At 48.9% G+C, this 24,951-nt stretch overlaps 1 protein-coding gene across 2 annotated transcripts in view; it reads left to right on the top strand.

Annotated features, from left to right (window-relative positions):
• The first annotated feature begins 3,809 nt into the window (after positions 1–3,809).
• LOC116955628 (transmembrane protein 47-like) overlaps positions 3,810–24,951 on the top strand; it is a 45,935-nt gene continuing 24,793 nt past the window's right edge. For both annotated transcript variants that reach the window (XR_012930018.1, XM_032976816.2), the window contains exon 1: positions 3,810–4,344. Coding sequence is in view for 1 of the 2 variants with exons in the window: in XM_032976816.2 (XP_032832707.1) it covers positions 4,143–4,344 (202 nt within the window). In the remaining variant the exon portion in view is untranslated. The remainder of the gene's footprint in view (positions 4,345–24,951) is intronic.

The following is a 24,951-nucleotide window of genomic DNA, read 5'->3' as shown; positions in this document are numbered from 1 at the left end:
CGTGGCTCTGGTGAAATCAGTGGCTCTTTTTTTTAATTATATTCTTGGTTCTATCGGTAAAGTCACGTAGAAGGGAAACAAAATAATAAAAATATATCTGACTCTTATGGATTTTGGCACAATATGGCATCAGCTGGAAACGTCTTAAGGTGCCCTTTAATTAATTAATTACCCGAGTCGCCATAGCAACCGTTGACAACTCGGGTGGCTGGAAACTAGTTCCTCGGGTTCCATTCTTCACATTCATGTATAATTGATTAATCTATTGTTACATTACAGCTGCTCTTGTCTACGAATCATGTGCCAATTTAGAAACTGGTCATCAGAAACATTTAAAACAATTAAATTATCACCAAGCCCGATGTTGTAAACACGTGCAGCCTCCAGCTCTTATTGTGCACTCTGTCTCTCGACAGACCTATGTCTGTGCGTGCTATGAAGAAGGGCCATTGCCCGAAACGACGCCCATTATATATTTATGTACCTTTTAATGCCACTGGTATTGACGAATGCGATGAGTTGTTTCCGTTTGTTATTTGTGCACTACTGCCAACGTAGCAGCGTCACCAATTACGTTCATTATACACTACGGTACAAGTGAGTCAGTACTGGGCAATACAAGGACAGTGAGTTTAACACGTAGGCTTTTGCAACCAATGTTATCTCCATATATATAAAAGGCAAAGTTGTGAATATGTGTGCCTGTTCAAAATGTTTAGCGTACTTCCCGACATGCAACAAACTTGAAAATTGGCATGTGGGTACTTTCCAGACTGTACACCATGCAAAAATTGTAATAATGCATTTATTTTTTTGCACGGCAAGTGAGCTGTGACGTCAAATCTGTCACGTGACCCGTGCATGTGGAAGCGTAACGCATTGTAGTGTAGTGGTTAGCACGCTGCGCTACGAACCCGGCGACCCGAGTTCGATTCCCACCACCGGTGACGATTATTTGAACTGGTCCTGGGCCTCCCCTAGGTCGACTCAGCCTCATACGAGTAACTGCTGTGGTGTGAATATCGCCACTGGGGAGACAAAGGCGGCCGGGTGTGGTGAATCCAAGTCCCGGGCAAAGCTGGGTAGTACAGCGAGTCCATAATAAAGGGGATTTTTTGGGGGGAAATTAGTGTGTGTAAATCTAAATGTGTCGTTAAACCCGCCACCACCCGACACGTAAAACAAACCCATACTAATTGGCTGCGTCGGGTGGTGGCGGGTTTAATGACACATTTATATATTTACGCGATCTCACCCAACAAAAGCCCCCCCCTCTTATTATTGACAGGGTGGTCCAGATGTATTGTGACCCCGATTTAAATCTCTAAAACTTATAAAAAAATGTATACCAATCGGCGTTGAAAACAAACATTGAATGAGCGAAGGAAAAAGATGTTGGGGACCAATTTAATTGGGGGTCACAATAAATCTGGACCACCCTCTTGTGTACACAGCATAAGCAATATGAATGTAGGCATTCTTCAGTCTTCCGCAATCTTTCACGATCCTGCGATGTAATAAGAAAGACAAAGACCCCCTCCACTGTATAGCCTTTGACCGACTTTTGGGGCAAGTGCTGTTAGCGAGTAGCACCTATGAAGGCCGGCACGGTACGTGAGGGCGTGGGTGACAAACAATACGCCCGGTCGCCTTTGTCTCCCTAGTGGCGATGTAATAATCCACACCAATTGATATCATCGCTGCATCTCTAATGAGTTGACCCCCTTTCGGACGCGTTCCATTCCTTGGCTGCCACTCCATTATTGCAAATGACCTTCGGCCGTTCTGTCTTCTCGTTGGTGTGGTGTGTCCTGCCCAACACCACGTTAATTATCAGTAAAAAAAAAACCCCAAAATATCTCTCACCAGTCCGGGCACCCTACAATGCACGCGCGTTCCTCTTTTGGTCTCGGTGAATCAAAGCGTATGCCTCTCGGTGCTTCTTTGCACACTGTTTTGGTTTGTTTTGTCGCTGATAAGCTATAGATGGCGCAAACGTGAAACGCACGGGTTGCGAACGATACGACGTCAGTGACATGTCACGGCATGTGCCCTGCCGAGACGGACAGATTTTAGCGCACCTCAATAAAAAAGTTGACTCTTGGCACCTCGTTTACGGCCGTACATATATTATGCTCATGAGGGCAAAAACAAGAACCCTTTTACATAAGTGGTAGACGAAACTGAACTTTTAATTTTATTTTACCAGGTCAGGCCCACTGAACTGTTATAGCTCTTTTTTTTAGAAGCGACCTCGCTATCACAAATGATAGCTCAACGAAGCGGCCTATCGTGTGGACATTTATAGCAGCCAAATACTCTAAACGCTTGTTGCGAAATGTGGAGGGAAAAATCGGAGGACCCGGAGAAAAATCCACGCGACCACGGGGAGAATATGAAAACTCCAAATACACAGGCGTCAGGGTCGGGATCGAAGCCATGACCTCCTGTATACCAGGCGAGGTAGTTAACATCTCACCACCGTGACACCTTATAGTGTTCCGAGTCGGCAAAATCATAATTATTGTCATCATCGGTGTGACATTCCCCCACTCTACCAATTGGGTTTGCCTTAAGTAGGTGCAGAAGGGGGGATAATTAATACTTATTGATGCAGCTCAATCTACAATCTGATCCAATGATCCACCACCGCATTCTAGACATGTGCATGCAATTCAAGCCACCCATCAATCCGCTCAACTGCTGAATCAGGCGATTCCCCACGCCTCGGTGGGTTATTTGACCATTCTTCACCATTGCTGGAATTCTGGACACCAATCAGAACCAGAATCTTTTATTTAGGCTGCCGTAGGAATCCGATGAGCTATGAAGATATTTTTCACAGACGTCCAGTATGGGCGGGTCAGCAAGTTACAACAGCGAAACAATACAAACATACGATCGGAGTGCAAAATAAAAACGAATAATAAATACATTAATTATACAAGTCCGATTTATCAAGAATGGGCGAGGCAGCTAAAGAAAACAACAAAAAAACAGTCCCGGACCACACCAAGATAACAACCACACAGTAGACCCAATGTTATTGTAGTTAATATTGTAGTCGATAACATTTGGGACTGTTGTGCCCTGCCTGGAACAGACAGTAGTCAACAATGTTATTTGTGGCACTCCATTGAGGGACGCGCGTTTGGATTTTATTTGGCTGCGATAAATTTCCACGCGATGATAAGTCACTCCGTTGGGCTGTCGTTTGTGATGGCCAGGTCGCTTCTCAAAAAAGAGCTGTATAGCAGCTCAGTAGGCCCTTACCTGATGAAATAAAATAAAAATGTTCCATGTAAGATAACAAAAAGTAGAATAACTGTCAACCCATACCGCTAACCCGTATTCTTGTACAGGGAAATTATTTTTTTAGGTCCATGCGGCGTACGGCCGTTTCAATGCGGGGGGGAAAAAAGTCAATTCGTTTGTGTTTCTCCCTTGTGATGGGACTTTGTAGGATGAACGTTGAGATTTATAAGGGGCACGGGGTGACCAATCAGGTCTGCATTGTCTGTCATTTTCATACCTGTCAACCCCTTGACAGGTATGAAGATTGTTTACAGACAGCGGCACGGACAGGGCTTCAGCGGTGGACCCCCCCCCCCCCCAAAAAAAAAAAAAACCCCAACCCAACAACTTGGCGCGGTTCGTGAGCCGCGCCGGACTCGCACGGTTAACGTTCCACATGGCACGGCTAAGGTTTGTGGCAGTGGTGGAGGGGGGGGGGAGGGGAAGGGGCGTGTCCTCGTCATTGTTGTGGAACCGGCTGCTCTACCCGGATACCCGGGTCCGCGAGCTTTTAAAGCCACCCGGCAGCTGGCAACGCACCACCACCACCAGTCGCGCTCACGCACGCACGCGCGCGCGCGCACGTTTCTCTGGCTTTTTTTTAATTTCCCATTTTTTTAAAATAAAATTACCGATTTGATTATTTTTTTTCAGCATCGCACGGCACCGCCGCCTTTCCCCATTGCCGCGGGAATTTATTTCGCATTTTTTTTTAGCGCCCTCGTTAAAGTCTCGTCGGAGAGATTTTTTTTTAATTCATTTTGACCCGCTAGCGAGTGCAACAACAAAAACACAAACAAAATTACCACCTCCCAACCATCAACCAAACCAACTCTCACCAAGGAACAATGTACGGAGGCGAGACTCGCACCGTTGTGCGGCGGCCGTACAAGCTGATCGCGGCTCTCTGCGCCTTCGGGGCGGCCGCTCTCGAGGCCGTGTCGCTCGGCTCGTCAGCCTGGGTCACCGCGGAGAAGTTCAGCCTCTCGCTGTGGCACTCGTGCCGCCAGCACACCTCGGCGTGGCTCTGCGTCTCCGCCCTCTCGCATGGTGCGTATGCCGACTGCGGTTTTCGAAAAGCAATCGGCGAGCGCCGTTTGGAATTCGTGCCCCGCATAAGGCGTGGTGGTGGTGGGAGTCCGCGGCGCGGGGCTCGTCGACACGGGTTCGATCCCCGCAGTCGGCGATTATAATTTGTTTTAATCACGTAACAGGTCGCTTTATCGCGTAGAAAGCCTCGTGAAGTACGCTTTAGTGTAAAATAAATAAATGTGGAAGCCTATTATGAGGTTTTTTTTTTGTACAAATTGGTCTACAATGTTAAGAGTGTGAAAAAATAAAACTTGACGGGAGCGGTGGCGCAATGGTTAGCGCATCGCGATTTAAAACCCGGAGGATTGTATTCCCATTCGCGGCTGTCATCAATGGCGAATGATAACTGAACTTGCCACCCCCACCCTCCCCCCTCGACAACCCTTGCTTCACCGAGCCGCACTGACCAGCTTGGTGAAGTATGGTCAACGCCCATGGCTAACAAGGCACGGGGAGTCCCCTCATCCAGCAGCGGATAGACCAAAGAGCCGTAGAATAATAAAAAAAACTGCGGTATGATGTACCAAGTATAGTAACGATATGCATCGTGCTCAACTGTCATGCAGTTGCAGTGTGACTCTCCGTATATTAAAGCTAACGTGACACATTGGTGGTGAGCGTGTGTTGTGGAAGGTTCCCGTGCTCGCCATTGGAACGTGGAATGTCCACAACCAACTCGCGCATGCGAACGGGGACACGGGCGCACTGCCCACCCATGTTTTCGCTACGAACCATTTTGTTGTTGTTGCGTGAGAATTGCGTTCGTTGTCCTGACATCTTAGGTACGGTGTGAAAGAAGTTCCACCCACGTGTATGCATACCTGGAAAGCTAAGCAGGCGTTTGAGCCTGGATTAGTCCTTTGATGGTCGCCCACCAGGCAAAAGAGGTCGCTATCGGCTGCTGTGGGGGGGGCTTCGTGGTGGTTGCGAGCGAGGAAGCCACGGTTGTACCGTACCGCTCTATGCTGCCGCACCTTCCCCCGACACACGCTGACCAGCGTGGTGAAGTATGGTCAAATAACCCCCCCCCCCCCCCCCAGCGGTTGTCATCCAGCAGTGGGTTGACAAAAAGGGCTGCACGGTGTCTACTTTACGCCGCTTTGAATACGGGATAAGGGTTAAACTCTTTCAGTGCACGGTCAATGATACACATTTGTTTTAACACGTAGGCTGTCACATTTGACTCGTGAAAATCAAACGTTGGGAAGGCTTTTTTTTAAGGCTGAGGAAGCAGGTTTAAGTTATGTTCATGGTAGTGTTCCTCTACCGTTAGACTTGTACAAGATTAAGGCTAAGTGTTGACGATAGATTTTGTTTACAGGGTTTTTTTTATTTTATTTTTAGAGGGTACAATGTTCATTCAGGTGTGTGAAAGGTGGGGATTGGTGTATCGTGGAAATATTGGGGGCAGGTGAGAGATTCTTGACACACCAAAAAAAACCCGGGTATGTCCATGCACGCTAAATGTAGCCCAGTTAGGTTTTACATAGCTATTCACATTACTTATGTTATACAGAATATATACATAATACACACACAACAAAACGTTAACCCATTATAAGAGGTAAGTACAAAATAGCCCGACCACTGAAAACCCACCGAAATGTTTTAGCTAATCCTGGAGTGCGCAATCTAGTTGATCAAGTACTTATGTAGATATTCTTAGCTCTTTCGGTAAAGTCACGTTGAAGGGAAACAATAAAATATTAAAATATATATAAAAATAAAAATTCTCACGACGTTTCGACCATAACACAAACGGTCGTCATCAGGTGTGAAAAGCCAACACCTGATGACGACCGTTTGTGTTATGGTCGAAACGTCGTGAAAATTGTTATTGTTTTATATATATTATTTTATTGTTTCCCTTCTACGTGACTTTACCGAAAGAGCTAAGAATATGAATGACTGCAGTCACGAAAGCTTTAAATCAAAATTTACTTATGTAGAGTCGAGGACTACTGGCACGTGACATTTCGACTCGATGTTTGAGATTCAAGAGTGGCCACGTTAAATAATTTTCCCAAAAAGTTTTTTTTTTTACGTTTTGCAACAAGTTCCGGACTAAAACTCCGTTATAGATTCGCGGGACCCCTTGATCCACCACCCGCGTTCTTTTGAAGACGATGTATAAATAAGATTGAAAAGTATGAAGCAAAGTACTTATGCAAGGAGTTCGGGTTGACCTTAGGGATTGGGGTCTTGTGGCAAAGTATACACATCGTGTTTCGCTGTGTGGTCAAGTGACCTCGAGAGATTTTGTAACCAATGGGAATCTTCAACAACCATCGCTAGCAGCCTCCCCCCACCTCAACTGCTGAAGCAGGAGGATTTGTTTTAAAAAGAGAAAACCCCCTTGTTATACTTCACCATTCTATGGCAGCATTTTCCACCAAAATGTAACAAAAGGCTTTTTTTTTAGCTGGAGTTTAATTAGCAAAGTATTTTTAAACTTTTAATATTTACTCATTTGCTCAAAACGGTTCCCTTTTAAATCGGGTTTAGTTTTTTTTAATAATCACGGCGCTGACGAAATGAAAACGGAGACTGCGATAATGTTCTGTTTACAAAAGCTGTTTGATGGCGTGCCAGGGTTAATCTTTAAAAACGGCTGAATTATTTATCTGTTGGTTCATTCCCCTTCGGTTGAGTGATGACAAGCGATTGAAGGAGAGTATATTTTGCGAAATAATTACGAGGACGATTCGCATGGATTTATTGGCCGATGTGTGAGCAGGCACGCGGGGTGAATTTATTGTTTACAGAGGAGTGAACCCGACCCAAAAAATGGGCTCTGAACGTTTATTCTTTACATGGCTGTAGTAAAAAACCACCCAAAGCTAGCGTCGCTTCACCACTCTGGTTGAACATTCCTGAGCAGGAAATCACCCACGCACATTGTGGGTGACGTCACTTGGTGATGTTTCATTCGTGACCAAAATTGTGTTTCAAAAAACGGGAGCTTTGACGGCGCTTACGCCCGTCAACTGCTCTGCACTCGCGAAACTTAACCCAATTTGATGAAGCTGGCCAAATCGAGCAAAGGGTCTGCCCAACAAACAACAACAACAACAACGACAAAACACGTGGGGAAACAGCACCAGAACAGAGAACAAAACATCAAGGAATTTTGATTTAAAGCTTTCGTGACTGCAGTAATTCATATTCTTAGCTCTTTCGGTACAGTCACGTTGAAGGGAAACAATAAAATAATAAAATATATATAAAACAATAAAAATTCTCACGACGTTTCGACCATAACACAAACGGTCGTCATCAGGTCATCATCAGGTGTCACACCTGATGACGACCGTTTGTGTTATGGTCGAAACGTCGTGAGAATTTTATTGTTTTATGTATATATTTTATTGTTTCCCTTCAACGTGACTTTACCGAAAGAGCTAAGAATATCAATGAATTTGCATGTCTTTTCAAAATATGCAATCACCATTTGGCCATGACAGCCAACCCACGTGCAGACAGCCAATTAAACACCACAGAACGATAAATCCCCACGTTGAAAGAAATGAGATGATTCATGCATATGCAGATTTTGTTTTCTTTTGTCCTCCCAGAGTTCTTTGCAGTGTCATCTGCACTGCACCATCGGTATCTTTCCCCTACCATTCAATACTACCCCTCCCCCGCGCACCTCCTGTCCCCATCTACCACATACATGACGCACACACAAAAAAAAACCTCCATTCTATTACACCGTTAAGCTTTTGTGATGGAAGCTACAAAAACCGCATGAGCAAATTATATACTGCGTATCCCAAGTGTGCAAACGCATGTCCTAAATGCATACAATGTTGTCCATCTCTAAATACGCAAAAAAAAACACACCCATTCATAGGTTAGCACAAATTACTCGTACAAAAATGTTAATAAGCGAAGAGTACTCATTAATAGCGGGGAGATAAAAAAAACAGCTTTCAGAACGTCCTCCCAAAAGGGGCATGGTTTAGTGTTTTTAAGCGGTGATGTAAAGTCATTTAATTATTACTGGACCGCGAGCTTTGGAAAATCCACACCAACTCGGTATCCCCCACAAATTAAATACCAGTGCTCCGCTAAATACCAAGACAAATATGCTAAATACAAAGACACCCCCCCCTAACCCTCTGTATAAGCCTTAACCGGACTATAATAATAGGGCTTTTCCCCTTTTTTCTGGCAACAGAACTGAAACATTTTGCAAGAAGTCACGTTTACATTAACCACAATACTTGCAGTCAGAATGCAAACAAAAAAAAACAACACTCTGATAATTTATGCATTGTTCTTGAAACTGGTCCACACCAGAAGACGGCTTTCCTTAGAGCCTAGTCTCATACGGTGTTCGACCAGACTGTTGGGCCAAGAATTGGTAGCGAGCACCTATGAAGGCCGGAGCAGCACACGAGGGGACAAGATTCTGGGGCCCCAAAAAAACGTCCCCCTGCGTGCAAGGGGGCCTCTCCATCGAATGATTGAACCCCACGAGTGGCAACGTGGTCGGCGTGGATTGAAGAGAAGACTGGCCCACTGTGGCTTCACGCGTGGCTCCTGCTGTGTGGCCATAAGAACCGCACAGCTGCATGCATGTAATTGTCACACGTGTGGTAATGTCCTGCCTCGATTGATTTGCATCATTAGGCACGCGTTGCTGTTTATGAATTGCAGAACTAAAAAAAAAGCCAAAGGCTTTGCCCTGTAATTGCTTACTCGTATAATTGCGGTGTGCGGATTTTCCGGCTTTATACGGAGTGCTGAAGGGTTGCGTAAGTTGCGTACAATTCGTGAGTTGTACAGTGTTACGCATCACCACTAACCCCCACACCGTCACAATGGTAATAGTCATCACTGCCATCCTCGTCGCTAAAACCATCTCAGTACTACCCTAACCAGAGACGAAATGCCATTATACTTTTAATAAATTCAAACGCGATTATTATTATTACATCGATTCTTCTCATAATCAATTCAAAATGAAAAACCTAAGAAAATACCTTAAGGCACTTGTGTTGCGTTTTAACGATTTGCTTCTTATGTTTTTTGGCCCGTGGTTTGAACTTGAAGTCATTGTTTTTGTTTGCCCTTTAGTTAAAAATGTAAATAACCGTTATGACGTGGTGGTCGATTAAGATTCTAAACTGGCCATTGAAATTACCCACAAACATTCATTTATTACTTAATTTTTCCATTATCGCACAAAACATAACCGCAGAGCACACACATGCTTTTATTACATACTCAGTCATTGTAAGCCCTCACGAGGCTGGATAAAGTCACCATTCTTCACGACTCTATTAATAATTTCCACTCTGAAATTGATTCCAGTTACGAGAGAAGTCGTCTTATTTTCGAATGCGGATGGTCCCCCCCCTCCCCACGGCGTGTCGTTCGGCACGACGTCCCACGTTTCTCTCGGGGGGGTGTGGAGGGTGCCTGGAGGTTCTTCAGTCTTCTCCACGTGCTTGAGAGCCTCCTCAGGAATGCCGGGACACCGCGTCGGTCGAGTACCGATAACCTGTTTCGGAGAGAGCCGAACGGCACGACCGCGAAACCCCTCTGTGCCGGATAATCCTAGTAGCACAAGTAGCTGCATATGTGGTAGCTACATATGTGGTAGCTGTATTGTAGTAGCTGCATATGTAGTAGCTGCATGTGTGGTAGCTGCATATGTGGTAGCTGCATATGTGGTAGCTGCATATGTGGTAGCTACATATGTGGTAGCTGCATATGATGCTACGGGCCCCGCACTTTCAAGGGCCCCGCGCTAAATGCTTTCAAACTATCAATCCCGGTTCAGTGATTCTGCACTTGCTCTATTACTATAGTACTATACCGCCTTCGACTTTTACGAACGACTGGGTGTTTAAGGTTAGCGATTTGTCCTATTATCTGGCTGTATAGCAAATGAAAATAAAAATACAATAACTTCACTATGCAAGTAAAAAAAAAGTTTGTCTTATTTTTTTATTTATTTAGGGCCACTTTATAACATGTGCTACGGGCCCCCCCCCCCGCACTAACTTAGCCTTAAACCGGCACTGCCACCCCAGCCCCGTGGTAGGGGGGAAGCGCCCGTGGCGGATGGCGTTCCCCAAGCCGACAAACGACACGGGGGCACCTCGTCTAGTCGCATTTTTTTCCGCCCCATTGTTGTGGTTACAGTAGCCGCCTGTTCAAGTTGGGGGTCTGTCGAAGGACGGTGGGAGGGGGGGGGGCGAGTGGAAGCCATTGGATCGCCTTTTGTGAGTCGCAGTAATTATTTAAGACCCTCGGTCGTTGCGCGCTTTGCACACAACAAACAATTCGGGTGCTGTCACAGCAACGTGAACGCGAGATCGTTCACCGGAGGGGACGGGCTCCGGTCGTCCGTCTCGCTGGGCGTTTATTTGCGTAAGCGTCGTCGCGAGCTGCAAGCCGGAGCGCAACGTGACACTTTGAACGGCATCCTCTGGGCTCGAGTGTCTGTCTGCCACTTGCTCCCATTTCGCCGACTTGAGCCTGCCGCTCGTGTGTGTGTGTGCGTGCGCGCGCTTGTGAACGTGCTTGAATGTTCTAGCTGACAGTGCGCACTCTCCACGGCTTGGCATGCGCATGCATGTGCGCACATGTATATGTACGTTGACCCTTTTCACACAGAGTACGTAGCCAACCGTGCCAATGGGAGGTGCACGTTGAATACTCTTTGCAGTCCTTTAAAAACAATTTGAACACGGGCAATCACACGAATGTCAACTCAGTCGTTCTCTCTCTCAACGAGAGAGAGAGAACGACTGTGGGGGGGGGGGGGGGGGCACGGGGGGGGGCACGAGGAATAACCACAAAGGAGTGGGAAGGAAAGCCAGCCAGGTGGTGGAGCCGGCGGTAACTTCCAACAATTGCCCAAGCTCTGCGGTCTTACAGATATGAATGGTGTTGGTTGTTGTTTGGCACGACATTTGACGAATTTTTTGCCCCACATGCTGGGTGGGTGGCCTGTTCGGCAAAAAATATTGAGGGTCTATAAGGCGGCGGCGTTTTGTGCAACTTTTGCAATTCTGCACAACCTGCAAGCACGGAGCATAGGATGAAGATATTTTAATGAGTGTTGTGTGTGTGGGAAGAAAACTGTAGCACCTAGAGACGACTCGTGCGTGCGAGAGTGTGCAACATTTTATCCCATGCAGATGGAACGGATGGAGCCCACATTTTCCTGTACCGCCTCCTCCTGGCGAGTTGGGTTGCTGCTCCTCAACCCCCCCTCCCCCCCCCTGCACGGGAAGGGAGTTTCACACCCGGATCTGTGGGTGATCCACCAACCCTCCCTGCTACCTCCACTGTGCTGGGATTACAGGCAGCCACGTGCGTCACCACCACCACCACCCAACTAATTCACTTAATCCACGGCTCCTATTATTGTTATTGTCCACGGGAGCTATCGGGTGCCCCGAAACATTCTATTGTCCGCACCGCTGTTCCGATTATTCGCGATTTTCCCAAGCCTGCATTGGCGGCGGCGGGGGGGGGGGGGGGGGTGGGCGTTGTGTTGTGATTATTTTTTACGATTTGGCACTCGTGGGTGGCCAGTGGGTGACAGCAGATTTGCGAGATCCGTAGCCGGTTTGTTCTCCCCGCCTCCCCCCCCCCACCCCCCCGCCGGAAGCTTTTCCTATTTGCCACGGGGGCTGTGTTGCTCTTGAGAACCGTGGCGGTGCGCATGCAGATCGATGGAGCACCTGACCGCCGGCGCTCCCACGCCGTTTTCCCCGGAGCCGCCCAACGAACGATCCCTCTCCTCCGGCGGAGCCTCGCCGCGCCACGGCGCTTCTCGTTAGCTTTCCAAAAAAAAAACCTTCCAACGACACGGCAGGGCGGGCGGGCGAGCGGGCGAGTGAGTGAGCGAGCCGACGTGAATTGCGCGATTGCTTTTTTTTTTTTGGCGGTCGTGTACGAGCTCAAGCGAAAAAAAAAACCCGCCAGAAATATCTCTCGACGTTCGTCATTCGTGCTTGCTCCGAAGAGAGACGCCCTTTCTTTATTGAAGACCCAACAAAGGGAACAAGGCCCCTGGCTTCTAGCACTGCCCTGAAAAGCAGCGTGAGGACCGCTATCAACTGTCCCTGCAACAAAGCGTCTCCCGATTTTAGCACGTTCGGCTACGTGCGGGCGCGAAAGAAGTCCAACGTGCGTACACACAACAACGCGGGTGGTGTGGATTTATCTTCCCGTGAATGGAACAATCGAGGACTCCACCAAACCGACGTGCGCACACCATCGGACGTATCGGTGACGGCTGCCCGATAGACCGCGCGTAATTCGGGTGCAGCAAACGGATTCCATTCGTTAACCCTGTATGCGGTGGAATCGCTTACAACATTTACAAATACAAATCTTAGCCCCGTTGCTTTTTCCCCCCCCAAACGCTATAAGAAAGAAGAGCGCTTGCTGTGCAAAGGGAAGCTTTAGATGTGCATTTTGTACAAATGAGGATTGAGGGACACTCAACTTCTCGAAATCGTATGAACGATATCGAGCAGTCGAACTTGTATGTACGTGTGTTTGAGCTTCTTTCGCACCGTACGTAGCCAACCGTACTGATCGGAGGTGCGGTTGACACGACAACACGCTAAAACACAAAACAGTTCTAAAGAAATGACTTTCCCCATCTAGATTTAAAAGTGCATAGCTCCAGTGACTTCCTAACATCGGAAGGAAGAGCATTCCAGACGGCCGCAAAAGCGCATCTGAAAGCGCGCGGTGCGGTGACCGTCCTTGTTCGATGGTTAGTCCAACGTCGCTGTGAGGATGACCGGGATATTTTCCGTGATCGTTTATGCGCCTTCACGAGATCAGCAAGGGCACTTCCAGTGAACAACTGCCTACTGTTATTCGTGATCCATTTTTGGGTTGACCCACGTAATGATCTGGCCATATCTGTGTCGTCAAAAACCAGCCACTGCCTCGACTCGGCCAAAACATGTTTAACTGTCGCGTGTAACAAGCGTTTCGCTACGCGCCACTTGTGATTGTTTCATCTCATCGGTGAGTTGAACAATGTTCGCAAGACAAGATTTATAAAACGGCGGTTCATTTGAAACTACGTAAAAATTCACGAGGATACGCTCCGGGAAGTCATTTACCGAAACGTCTCTGAAAATTCGCCCCAAATCTTCCTGCAGCTCTTGACTGGACATCAAAACTTCACGTGCCACTTATTCGACGTTGCTATTCCTGTGCAGGGCGTCATCGGCTAATGCAAACCGTAGGGACGCGAGTGCCGCTGCCTGATGAATCTCAAAGCAGTTATTTTTTTGCGAAATGCCATCGCCCGCTAATTTCAAATTCAGTCGTGGAAAGTCTTTGTCCACCGGTGATGAGGAGCGTTTATTGAATGTGATCATTACTTCGGCCCGGTATAAATAGTATCTTTGTAGACGTGACGAGCTTGTCCAGATGGTGGTGGAGGGTCCATGACATTTGAGAAACTCCGAAAACCTGAGATGTGTAGCCAGGTGATGGCATTTATGGATAAAATGGGTTCTCGAAGTAATCTATAAGTGCAGCCTTACGGGTGTTATCCCCTTCGCATGGGTTTTATTTGTGGATTTTCTCCCGCAAGGTAAAACACTCATCGATAGATTTACGTGGTCAAACGTCTCGATGCAAGAGTCATGATGCGCAGTGCGCCCTTCCACGGCTGGAGGGCACCGTTTTTATTTTGTCATAATCTGGCCGCCCTCCTTGCGCTGAAGGAGAGCTGTAAAAAAATATCATGCAGCTTTATATTTTAATTTTTTTAGGATGAATATCATTTTTTTCATCAGTAAGTAATTGGCCGATTCAAGTGTTTTCCTGACCGCCGTGTGTAAATGCTTTGATTAATAATTAGTCGAGTTTGGGTTAGATCGATCTCATTGGTAGGTCGATGGTTTTTTTTTTACTTTGGCGCTTCACCACCTGACAGTTGTCACATGGGCACGTGACAATTGATTTTTGTTTTCCAACAAACCGGAGGAATGTTCAAAAGAAGGCAATGTTTGGCATGGAAAAATGCCTTTCAAGCAAGAAATATGTCTTTATTTGTTCCGTTGGGTGGTGGACGTTTATAGATAAAACATTTTACATTGTATCTACGTGATATCACCCAAAAGAAACGAGATACCAATCGTAAACAATCAGGCGAACGCGGTCATCCTCGCAGCAGTGGCTTTTGGCTGGCCAGCGAACAAAGGCGGTGGCCACCACATCACGCGGTGCTTGCTTTCAGATGCGCTTCTGCGGCCATTTAAACGCTCTTCCTTCTGATATTTCGAAGCCACTGGAGCTATGCACTTCTAAATCTAGATGGAAAACTCATTTCTTTCGGAACTGATTTTGTGTTTAGTTTGTTGTCCTTCCCCCCCCCTCCCCGCACCTCCGATTAGCACGGTTGGCTACGTACGATGCGAAAGACGTTCAACGAATAAAGCTTTTGACACGTTCACCATCTTGAGGCAGCAATTAACGTCGCAAGGCAATTCGACCGACTCTCAAACGGCAATGGTGGGTTATTATTCACGATGAACATCAAGACCTCGGGCGCCAGACAGGACTAAGAAATATCGCTGAGGAGCCTATCACGGGGCGCCCCGTCTTATTTAACGGCATCCCGTTGTGCATGAGCTGTACATGCGCGCACAGAGAGAGAGGCTGTCGTTGGAGTTTTAATTTACAAGTTTTTTTTTGTCCTTCGCTGGCGGAAAAGAGAGAGCGGCTCGTCTTGAAGACGACATGAAGTCCTGGTGAAATGGCCTGGATAATAATTGGTTGTTGAGCTCATCGATCTATCCCCCCCCCCCCCACCGGCCCTGGTGTCGATTTGCGGAGAAGATGTCAGGAGCCCGCTCACGTTATTGATTCCTTCCAATATGCCGTGTAAAATATTTATATTTTCACAACCGTTACGTCGTAATAATGCCGCGGCTATGTGCCGCTTCTCGTGCAGTAAAATAAAAGGGCACGGCGTTCAATTATACATATACTCTATATTGATCTACGCGGATTTATTTTGCTCCGTTTCCCAGCATCAAATTACTATATATGTACACACACACGCGCAGTGCTGTCAATGTTTTAGAAAATTGGATTTCAAAAGTCCGCAAGGACTGTATTGTTTAAAGTCACCCCTGTTTTCGAAAGGGCTTTCATTGCCTCTCGTATCTCACCAACAGGGGACCACGTGACCGCTGATGGTCGGGCTTGCACGTGCAATGCAATGCTGGTCCCATCGTTTGTGCTCCTGGGATTTCGCGGTGGCTCCTGGGGTAGTCTAACGAGGCTAGAGCTGGGCTATATCAGATTTTGTCGAAAATCGATCGCTCGATTTAATAACGGATTTATTTGTTTCTATATCTCGACTACTACAAAAAACAAGAAAAATAATTTTGGAGAAGGGGAAAAAAAGTCGCCTCTGGACTGGAGGCATGGCCGACATTTTTAGAGACTCGCATAAATGACCACGGGAGTGGTTGGCAGTGATTTTTAGGTGGATTTTTATCGACGAATTGCCAAGAGACCGATTTGCCCCTTTATTTGCCTTCGGGACCAACAGTTTCCCACGTCGTGGTTTTGAGCAGACAAAATTCTGGACTGGTTTAGATGTGTTGAGTGTGGCCTGCTATACAAATTCTCCCGGGTTGCCCTGATGCTGTGAGGCAAGCGCCCTCGGTGAACGGCCGTTCGTCAGCGCGGTTTGGCGAAAAAAAATTGCACAGAATTTGTCGTGCGATGTTTGGTCATCTTTAACGCGGTGGCCCCCGATGTTTAAAGCAGAGGGCGAGGTGAACGTGAAGGCAAAGATTATAATTTATTTTATCTGCTTTGCGTCGCTCCGGCAGGCGGTGTGTACAAATGGCCCGTTGAAGACGTGGCTTTTCCACACGCCCGAGAGCGCGCATTCGGCCAGCGGTCTCGCCCGTTGTCACCCCCTGATGCCGGTCGAACAAATTCTGCCGTTTCCTCCCCCCCCCCCACCCATTCCTTTCCAAATCTTACCCCTCCCCGCGTCTCCAGCAAAAAATTCCGCGGGCTGTTTTGGCGAAGGCACCGGAGCGCGGGGATGCGAGGCTGTCGCCATTTTTAGAACCGTGCGTGCGCGACGCGACGCGGCCGGCCGGCCTTTTCGCGATTCCGCGCTAAATTTTGCGGACGGCTGCTGCAGCGTCGGGCGATGGCTCGCGTTGCTCTTCCCGTTGGTCGATTGATTTATTAAAAAAAAAAACCGCTACCGGGGGTTGTTCGAAAACACCCCGTGGCCTGGCCGCCGAAGCGTTGCGACCGTCCGCTGGCCGACTGTACCGCGGCCCAGTTGCACCGCGGCAGGTTTTGGCGAGCAGCTGCAGAGGTTGGCGCTGGCTCACGCGCGATTTCGGGCTTCCCAAAAACGCCGATGGCGTAGCTGCTCCGGCGTGCAAGCGCCGAAATTGCATCGTGGCCCAGCTGCCGGGCTACGAAGGGGGGTGAGATATTATCTCCCTTGCCTGGTATGCAGGAGGTCGGGGGTTCGACCCTGACCCTGACGCCTGGTATATTTGGAGCTTTGTGTGTTTCTCACCCCGTGGTCGCGTGGATTTATTTTCTCCGGGTCCTCCTGTTTTTCCCCTCCGTATTTACAATCGACGTGCGCTTAGATTATTTGGCTGCTATAAATTTCCACACAATAAGCGACCTCGTTGTGCCGTCATTTGTGGCCAGGTCGCTTCTGAAAAAGAAGCCAATGGCTCCATTGGCCTTTTACCTGGCAAAAATAAAAAAAATACAAATTGTCATTTATTTACCTTTCCTTTAATTTGCACTCCTGTTGTGTTTTTGCATTGCATTGTCGTTGTGACGTTCAGACCCGCCGCTACTGTACATGTATGAAAAAAGCTTTTTAGCTCATCGGATTCCTCCGGTATGAATACATTTTGTGATTTAAGATTCTTATGATAAATGGACAGTTCGTGCACCCCCCCTCCCTCCCCTCTCATTTTAATTCCTCGCACCAGGGGACCATGCCAACCACGCTACACCACTGCTCGGCCTCTCTCTTACGACGGAGGCGCTCCGCAGCCTTCCCCTGCGAACCCGTTTCAGCTTGTCGACATGCGTGCCAGCTTAATTTATTCCGTCCGCTCGAGGTTAAAAGGGTTCAATTGCAAGAGCGGTCCCGCTTTGGGACGTTTTGAATTCCTCCACGCGTTTGAATCGTCCACGCACCGTGTCTCGTGATTCTTGCGTTGAGATTTTTTTTTTTTCCTTCAAATGCAAGCATTTTTCGTCGTCATTTTTAAGGAACCCCGCAATGCAGTGGGAATTTCAAAAGGAGGAATAAAAGAAAACCAACGGATGACGTATATATAACAAGCTGGACCTAATAAACCCTCCGGTTAGCATGGTTCGCTACGGTCGGGGCGAAAGAAGTTCAACACGCGTACATGCAGGGAATGAACGCGGGAGTCTGGGCTCGCTGCCCTGTCTCGGTAGGGGGCATTGCGATGTTGTAATGGAATCTCTCGGTGGGTTTTTTTTCTCACGCGTGGGTGAACATGCGTAGGTGCAACCCATACAATGGGGATGGATAGCGCTCAAAGCTCAACATGTGGCGATGTTAACTACCTCGCCTGGTACGCAGGAGGGTCGTGGGTTCGATTCCGACCCTGACGCCTGCTGTATATTTCGCGTTTGCGTGTCTCTCTCACCGTGGTCGCGTGGATTTTTCTCTGGGTCCTCCGGCTTATCCTTCCACGTTTTAGAATCGACGTGCGTTCAGAGTATTTGGCTGCAATGAATGTCCACGTGAAAAGCCACTTAGCTGAGCTATAATTTGTGCTAGTCGGGTATCTTCTGAAAAAGAGATATATAGCTCGGTGGGCTTTATCTGGTAAAATAAAATACTTGAGTTAGTTTTACTACATCATTAGACCTCCTTTGCCAGTACTAAATTATAATAATAGGGTTTTTCCCCTTTTTTCCAGCAACAAAACTGGCAAAGGAGGTCTAATGTTGTAGATGCTTACCCCGAGCCCAGTGCATTGTCTTTGAGTTGTACGCCTTTTGGCGTTCTCTGGTCTAGCACCAATTGAGACGAGGCTCAAAAGAAAGTCGTCTCTGGTGTGGACCAATCAGTTTCAAGGACAATGCATCATATCAGAGTTTTTTGTTTGCATTTTGACCACAAGTATTGTGGTTAATGCACACGTGATTCCATGTAAAAAAGGTTTCGGTTTTGTTGCCAGAAAAAAGGGGAAAAACCCTATTATTATATTTAGTTTTACTAGTTTATATACATATTAATTTAATCACCCACCCACTTGCTTCGCTTGCCCTTTCTCTGGTTACCTCGCAGGCCGGCAGATTTGGGAGTTTAACAAATCGTGGGTGATCCATCAACCCCCTCCCCCCCCACCACGAGAGTGCTGGATTACAGTCGTGTGCCACCGCGCCTGCTTGCAGCTCGATGCTTTATTTTGTTAACTCGGTCGGTAAATATCAGAACAGCGATACACACGTTGCTCGCAAACCCAATATGCCGCCAAGAATCAAATGACAGATTTAAATGCTGGAGCCTCGTGTAGTGTATACGCACACTGAATGTACGACCCAGCGTCTCTCATCGGCTGCACGTGTACGAGACGTGAACCTTATTAAGATTGCATACCCGGCAGGGTGGCAGAGCAATGTTAACACTTGTGCCTTACAGCAAGAGGGGGCCTTGGTGTGGTTTGCGACTCGGGTCATATTTTCTGCGTGGCGTATGTATGGGTCTCTCTCTCCCCCCCCCCCCTAGTTCTGCATGCGTTTCGTCTGGGTTTCCCCTGTTTTCTCCCATGGCTAAACACACACACATGCAATGTCACTGGTAATAAGCCAAAACCATTCCAACGCTGGAAAATCGTCCAAATGACTCCATTATACAGAGCAACATCTATCGATTTTTTTTACTATTTTTATTTTACCGGTTAAGACCCACTGAGCAATGTAGCTCTTTTTCAGAAGCGACGTGGTCACAGATGATAGCTCAACAAAGTGGCTTATCGTGTGGAAATTTATAGCTGCGGCCAAATACACTGAACGCATGTTGATTCGACATGTGGAGGGGGGGGGAAACTGGACGACCTGGAGAAAAATCCATGTGACCACGGGGAGAGACACATGCAAACTCCAAATATACAGCAGGCCCCAAGGTTGGGATCGAATCCAAGACCACCTCTATAGCATCGCCCACGAATAAAACAATAAAACTCGACGGAGTGGGACCGCTTGTGCCTAACAGCAAGAAAGGTCAGGGTTCAATTCTCGTTTTGGGCACATTTGCGTGGAGTTTGTATGTTCTCCCCCTGATCTGCATGGGTTTCCTCCAGGTCCTATTGTTTCCTCCACAAGAACCACACAATGCAACCGGTACTGGCCAGAACATCCCAATTTCAAAATTACTCAATTGTAATTACACAGCAGCCGCAGCATCAGCATCATAGTCATCCCCGACTGCACAAAACTTGGCAGCAGCCCCTCCTGCAAACGATCCTTGAGACTCTGTGACGCATTCCTGGGTCGTGAAGCGGTAACAATAATAACAATTACGTGACCCGGGAGGGAGCGAGGGAGATGCGCGGACTGCTCTTAACTTTCAAACGCGCCCCACGTTGCCGGAGGGCGTCTCGCATTGTCCTGCCCCTTTCGATAGCCGATCCGCTCTTTCCACCACCTTATTTACTGGAGTGTTTCTTTGTCTTCCGCCGGGAGTTGGGGGGGGAGCGGTTGGGGGCGGGGCCAACGGTGACGGTTTTCAATTTTGACGCTCCGTGACAATGGGGGGCGGGGGGGGGCCCTCGCTCGCCGCCGAGGTCACAGGGCCGCAGCTCATCCCAGCCGACCGGGTCGGCCGGCACTCCCCGCTCGTCCGCTCGCCGCTGCGTTTTTAAAATGGGCTACAAACGCCTCGCCCGCCGCCCGTGCATTGTGCACGCACAACAAAGCAAATGTTGCTCTCGAAGCACCCCACCCCCCGGGAATCGTTTGCTGCAATTATTACTCTTGGGATTATATTCGGGTCCGGGGAATGTTTTTGAAAATGACGGGGTGGGTGGGGTGGGTGGGTGGGGGGGTGGTGGCGGTTTTGGCCGCAGTCCTCGCCAAAAATTACAGTTGTTACTCGTGGCGCTAAATTATGGCGTTATTGATAGCCGCGTTGGGTGTCGACAATTCACGCGGCGTGTGTGCGAGCAGCCCTGGGCCCTAATGCATCACGGCTGCGTTGCTCGCTCCTCCGCTCCTTCGCTCCTGGCTCTCTCTCTCGATGGGGAGAGAGGGGAGACGGACGATGGTTAATCCTCGGGGGTATTCGGAGGTGGTGGTGGTGGTGGTGAAGAGGCGGGGAAGGTTTATTTTGTACGCGAGATTTCTCGGGGGGACCAAAATGCTCGTGCTTGGTCCGCAGCGGCGACGGCGTGCCGGACCCTTTGCTCCCCCGCAGCGACGTGACAGTCCTGCCGCTTCCGGAGATTTACTCTGTTTGAATTTACTCTGTTTGAATACGCTACTGTGCTTGTGCCCGCGCACTGCTCTTTCGTCCGATGCTCTGCCGGTTGGATTCGCAAAATAAACTAAAACTTTTTTTTATTTCACCAGGTAAGGCCCACTGAGCTGTACGGCTCTTGTTGTTGTTGTTGCCAGAAGCGACCTGGCCATCACAAAACGCTCGCTCAACGAAGTGGCTTATCATCACGTGGACGTTTATCGTGGACAAATACTCTAAGCGCACGTCGATTCTAAATGTGGAGGGGGTGACAAACGAGAGGGCCCGGAGAAAAATCCACGCCACCACGAGGAGAGAGAGAGAGAGAGAGACGCGAACTCCAAATATACAGCAGCAGGCATGAGGGTTGGAATCGAACCCACGACCTCCTGCATTATACCAGGCAAATAGATGCGGGGGGGGGGGCATAGACGTTCAGTCCAACGTTGCTTTTTTTGCAGCTCCGTTCTCTGCCTACCTAAACGTAGCCCCCCACCACCACCACTACCGTAGCAGCCTATAGCACCCTGCCGGAATGCGCCCAATAGCGTCAGATCTCGTAAGCCGAGGCAGGGTTGAACCTGGATGGTTGTTTTGGATGGGGGTGGGGGGCGAACCACCGCTTATGAAACGGTGGCGAATATATCGCTTCCTGTAACAATGCGTTTTACCCTTTCTGGCAATAAAACAGGTGTGAAGATGTTAAAACACCAAGCAGAATCCTTTTTCAAGGAATCCTGTCTGCGTTAACCGCACGTGCTTGTGGTGAACTTGCAAACAAAATACATGCTCTGATAATATATGATACATTGTCTTTGAAAGCGAACAGCGCAAAGACAATGCCACTACCATGGCATTTAGAGCTCGTGGTGAGACAGTAACAGGTTATCCATTTAATGGGTAACCTGTTACCGTCTTGATGACTGCTCATTTGACATTGGGTCGAGTATGCATTGTCCACTTTGAGAATATTTAAATCGGGAAATGTTTTTTGCAGGGACAATTGGCCCGACAGCGGCAATGCACACCAGCAAATCCGCATGCTGTGCCAGGATTCTGCAATTTCGCCTCGACATGAAAGCGCTTGGCTCAGCTGATAATGTAATTCTCGAGACACGTTATTGTGTACGCACGTGTGTATCTTTGTGTCTGGGTGTGTGGGGAGCGGTTAGCGCACTGCGCTATGAACCCCGGCGACCCGAGTTTCATTCCCGTTCATGACCAACACCGGTGACAATTATCTGAACCGGTCCTGGGCCCTCCCCTAGGTCGACTCAACCTCAAATGAATACCTGGTGCGGTGTGTAGAAACATCGCCACTGGGGAAACAAAGGCGACCGGGCGTGGTGCTGGTAACGAACCCCCTTCACGTGCCGTGCCGGCCTTCATAGGTGCTACTCGCTAACAGCAGTTGCCCCAACAGTCTGTTAAGGCTACACGGGGGATCTTTGTCTTTGTGTGTGTGTGTGTGTACATGTGAACAATTGTTCAGGAGCGGAGGTGTCGTGATTAGCACATTGCACCACGGAACCAGCGGGCGCGCATTAACGATTTCCCGCTCACGGCCAACACCGGTGACGATTATCCGAGCCGGTCCTGGGCCCTCACCTAGGTCGACTCGGCCTCAAATGAGTACCTGGTGCGGTGTGTAAAAACATCGCCACTGGGGGAGACGAAGGCGGCCGTGCATCGTGTGCCGGCCTCCATCGGTGTGCTCTCTGGCAGCAAGGCTGCACGGGGGGGGCAGGCTTTCTAATTTTGCGCACGACTGCTGTGAAGAAACTCGCCTCTGTGCTCCTCGCGTCGCTTCGTTTTTGCATCGCAGAGTGTATCGGGCCCAGCTTTTGCAATAAACATTGCCCCCCCCCCACCACCACCACCATCACCCACCCACCCACCCACGCGCGATCTTCTCGGTCGGGAGGCTGAAACGTTTTGAGCGTCGATGCGCTCGTGCATAAGGCACCCACACGCGATCTTCTCGGTCGGGAGGCTGAAACGTTTTGAGCGTCGATGCGCTCGTGCAAAAGGCGGTCGTCACAGCAGGCTCCCCAGAAGTGTCACCGGCGACCCTCGAACATCTAAGTCCGCGATGTGCGCGTGGCAATTCTCACGATTAACGCATGGGGTTGTTGCAGCGTTTTTACGGAGTCAGAAAGTTTGATGTTTGAATACTCCCTTCCGACACTGTGCCAACTGCGGGGGGAGGGAGGGGGGTGTCTGCGAGCTCGCTACGTGACTTGGCTCGAAGCTTTTGTGGAAGCTCGTTTGTGCCGTTTGCACGCACGTGCGTGTACGTGCGTGTACGTGCGTGCGTGTACGTGCGTGCGTGTACGCACGTGCGTGTACGTGCGTGTACGTACGTGCCCTCGCGACCAGGCCAGAAACCATTAAAAACAGACAGTCGTATATTGGACTGGTGACCAAGTGTAAAATATAACATGAGCGCCTGTAGCTTACATCCTGAGTAACGGGCATTCCTCTATTCCCCTCTGTTCCGCCCCGGGGTTTCGCATGCACTGTTAGAAATAAATAGAACGTGGAGAGATTTGGCCGCGCGTTTTATTATTATTATTATTTTCTTTTTCTTAAAGTCCATTGGCGCCAAATACCATTAATTTGTCTTTCATTGGACGTCTTGGACGGTGCCAAAATGTTCGTGAATACAGCTCGGGACGGACAAACGTGGTGGTTTTTTTTAGTTTGATTCGTGAGTTGGGTCGGTTAGGAGGGGGGCGGCGGCGTGGGTTAGTTTCGTGTTTTAAAGTCTGTCAAAGCGCCGCTTGCAATCTGCGTGACTCTGGTATTGCCAGTGCCTACTTTCCGCGGGTCCCCGCATATTAGGAGGGGGGGGGGGGGGGGTGCAACAGATTTGCGAATTTGACGTCGAGATTCGCCATCCATTTCGACCGCTTAAAGAGCACGCCGCGCATACTCGTTTGTGATCGCCGTCGAATTATCCGATTTTTTTTTGGGGCGGTCCATTGACGGTGCCGAGATATCGCACCGCACGGTCGAAGTCGCACGCTGGGCTCTCGTTAATTTTCCCACTCGCGGAGGAAGTGTTTCCCGGAGCGCCACCGCCCCCCGCCCCCCCCTCCCCGCCCGCTCGTCAAAATTCTCGTCGTCGCGGGGATAAACAAGCCCCTTTTCCTAGCCGTTGTTTTGGGAACTGGGCATGGGCGCACACACGCGGGCACGCGGGCACTCAGGCACGCGGGCGCATTCCGGTGGACAATCGTCGTTCCGGAAGCGTGCGAGAGAAGAGCGGTTTGTCCTTCGCGAGCGAGGCCCTGTTTATCGATTGTTGGCGGATCGCGAGCAATTCGGCACCGCCGCGTGTAATTCCATACATGGTTACGTTGCGTGCGTGCGTGCGGGCCGTCCGCACGTGTGTGCGCATGTGCACAGTTTGTTTCTATGGCGTGCCTCTGTTTTGTTGGGTGGGTGGGTAGGGTGAATGAGTTGAAGGGAGTTTTTTTTTTTTCTCCCGTTCCGTTCTGTTCCTACCCTCGCTTCCTATTCTGGAGTCTACAGCGGCCGGGGTTGTTTTTGCTCACAATAGCGAGAAAGCCGGCCAGGAATCTTTCGTCCGGGGAATCGATGCACGCACGCTGCTGGCCACCCACAGTGGTGTCGCGCTCCATCGTTTTTAGCTGTCTAAACTAAAACTAAACAATATTTAATAATAATAATAAAACTAAACAATTTAAATTTCATTTTATACCAGGTAAGTGCCCGCTGAGCTGCATAGCTCTTTTTCAGACGCGACCTGGCCATCGCAAATGGTAGCTTCAACGAAGTGGCTTAATAATCACGTGGCAATGTATAGCAGCCATATACTCCAAACGCACGACGTTGATTCTAAATGTGGAGGGAAAAATCCATGCGACCACGGGGGAGAGAGAGAGAGACGCGCAAACTCCAAATATACAGGCACCGTCAGGCTCGGGATCGAACCCACGACCTCCTGTATACCGGGCGAGGTTGTTAACATCTCCTAGCCACCAAGTTCAGCGACGGCGGTGAGTTTTTGTTGTCACCCCCCCCCCCCCCCC

This window comes from Petromyzon marinus, chromosome 60 (assembly GCF_048934315.1).
Source record: "Petromyzon marinus isolate PM22_M1 ecotype Great Lakes invasive population chromosome 60, UKy_Petmar_22M1.pri1.0, whole genome shotgun sequence".
In the NCBI taxonomy this organism is placed as follows: Eukaryota; Metazoa; Chordata; class Hyperoartia; order Petromyzontiformes; family Petromyzontidae; genus Petromyzon; species Petromyzon marinus.
The sequence above is the reverse complement of the archived record's forward strand: the minus strand, read 5'-3'. Positions and strand labels throughout refer to the sequence as shown.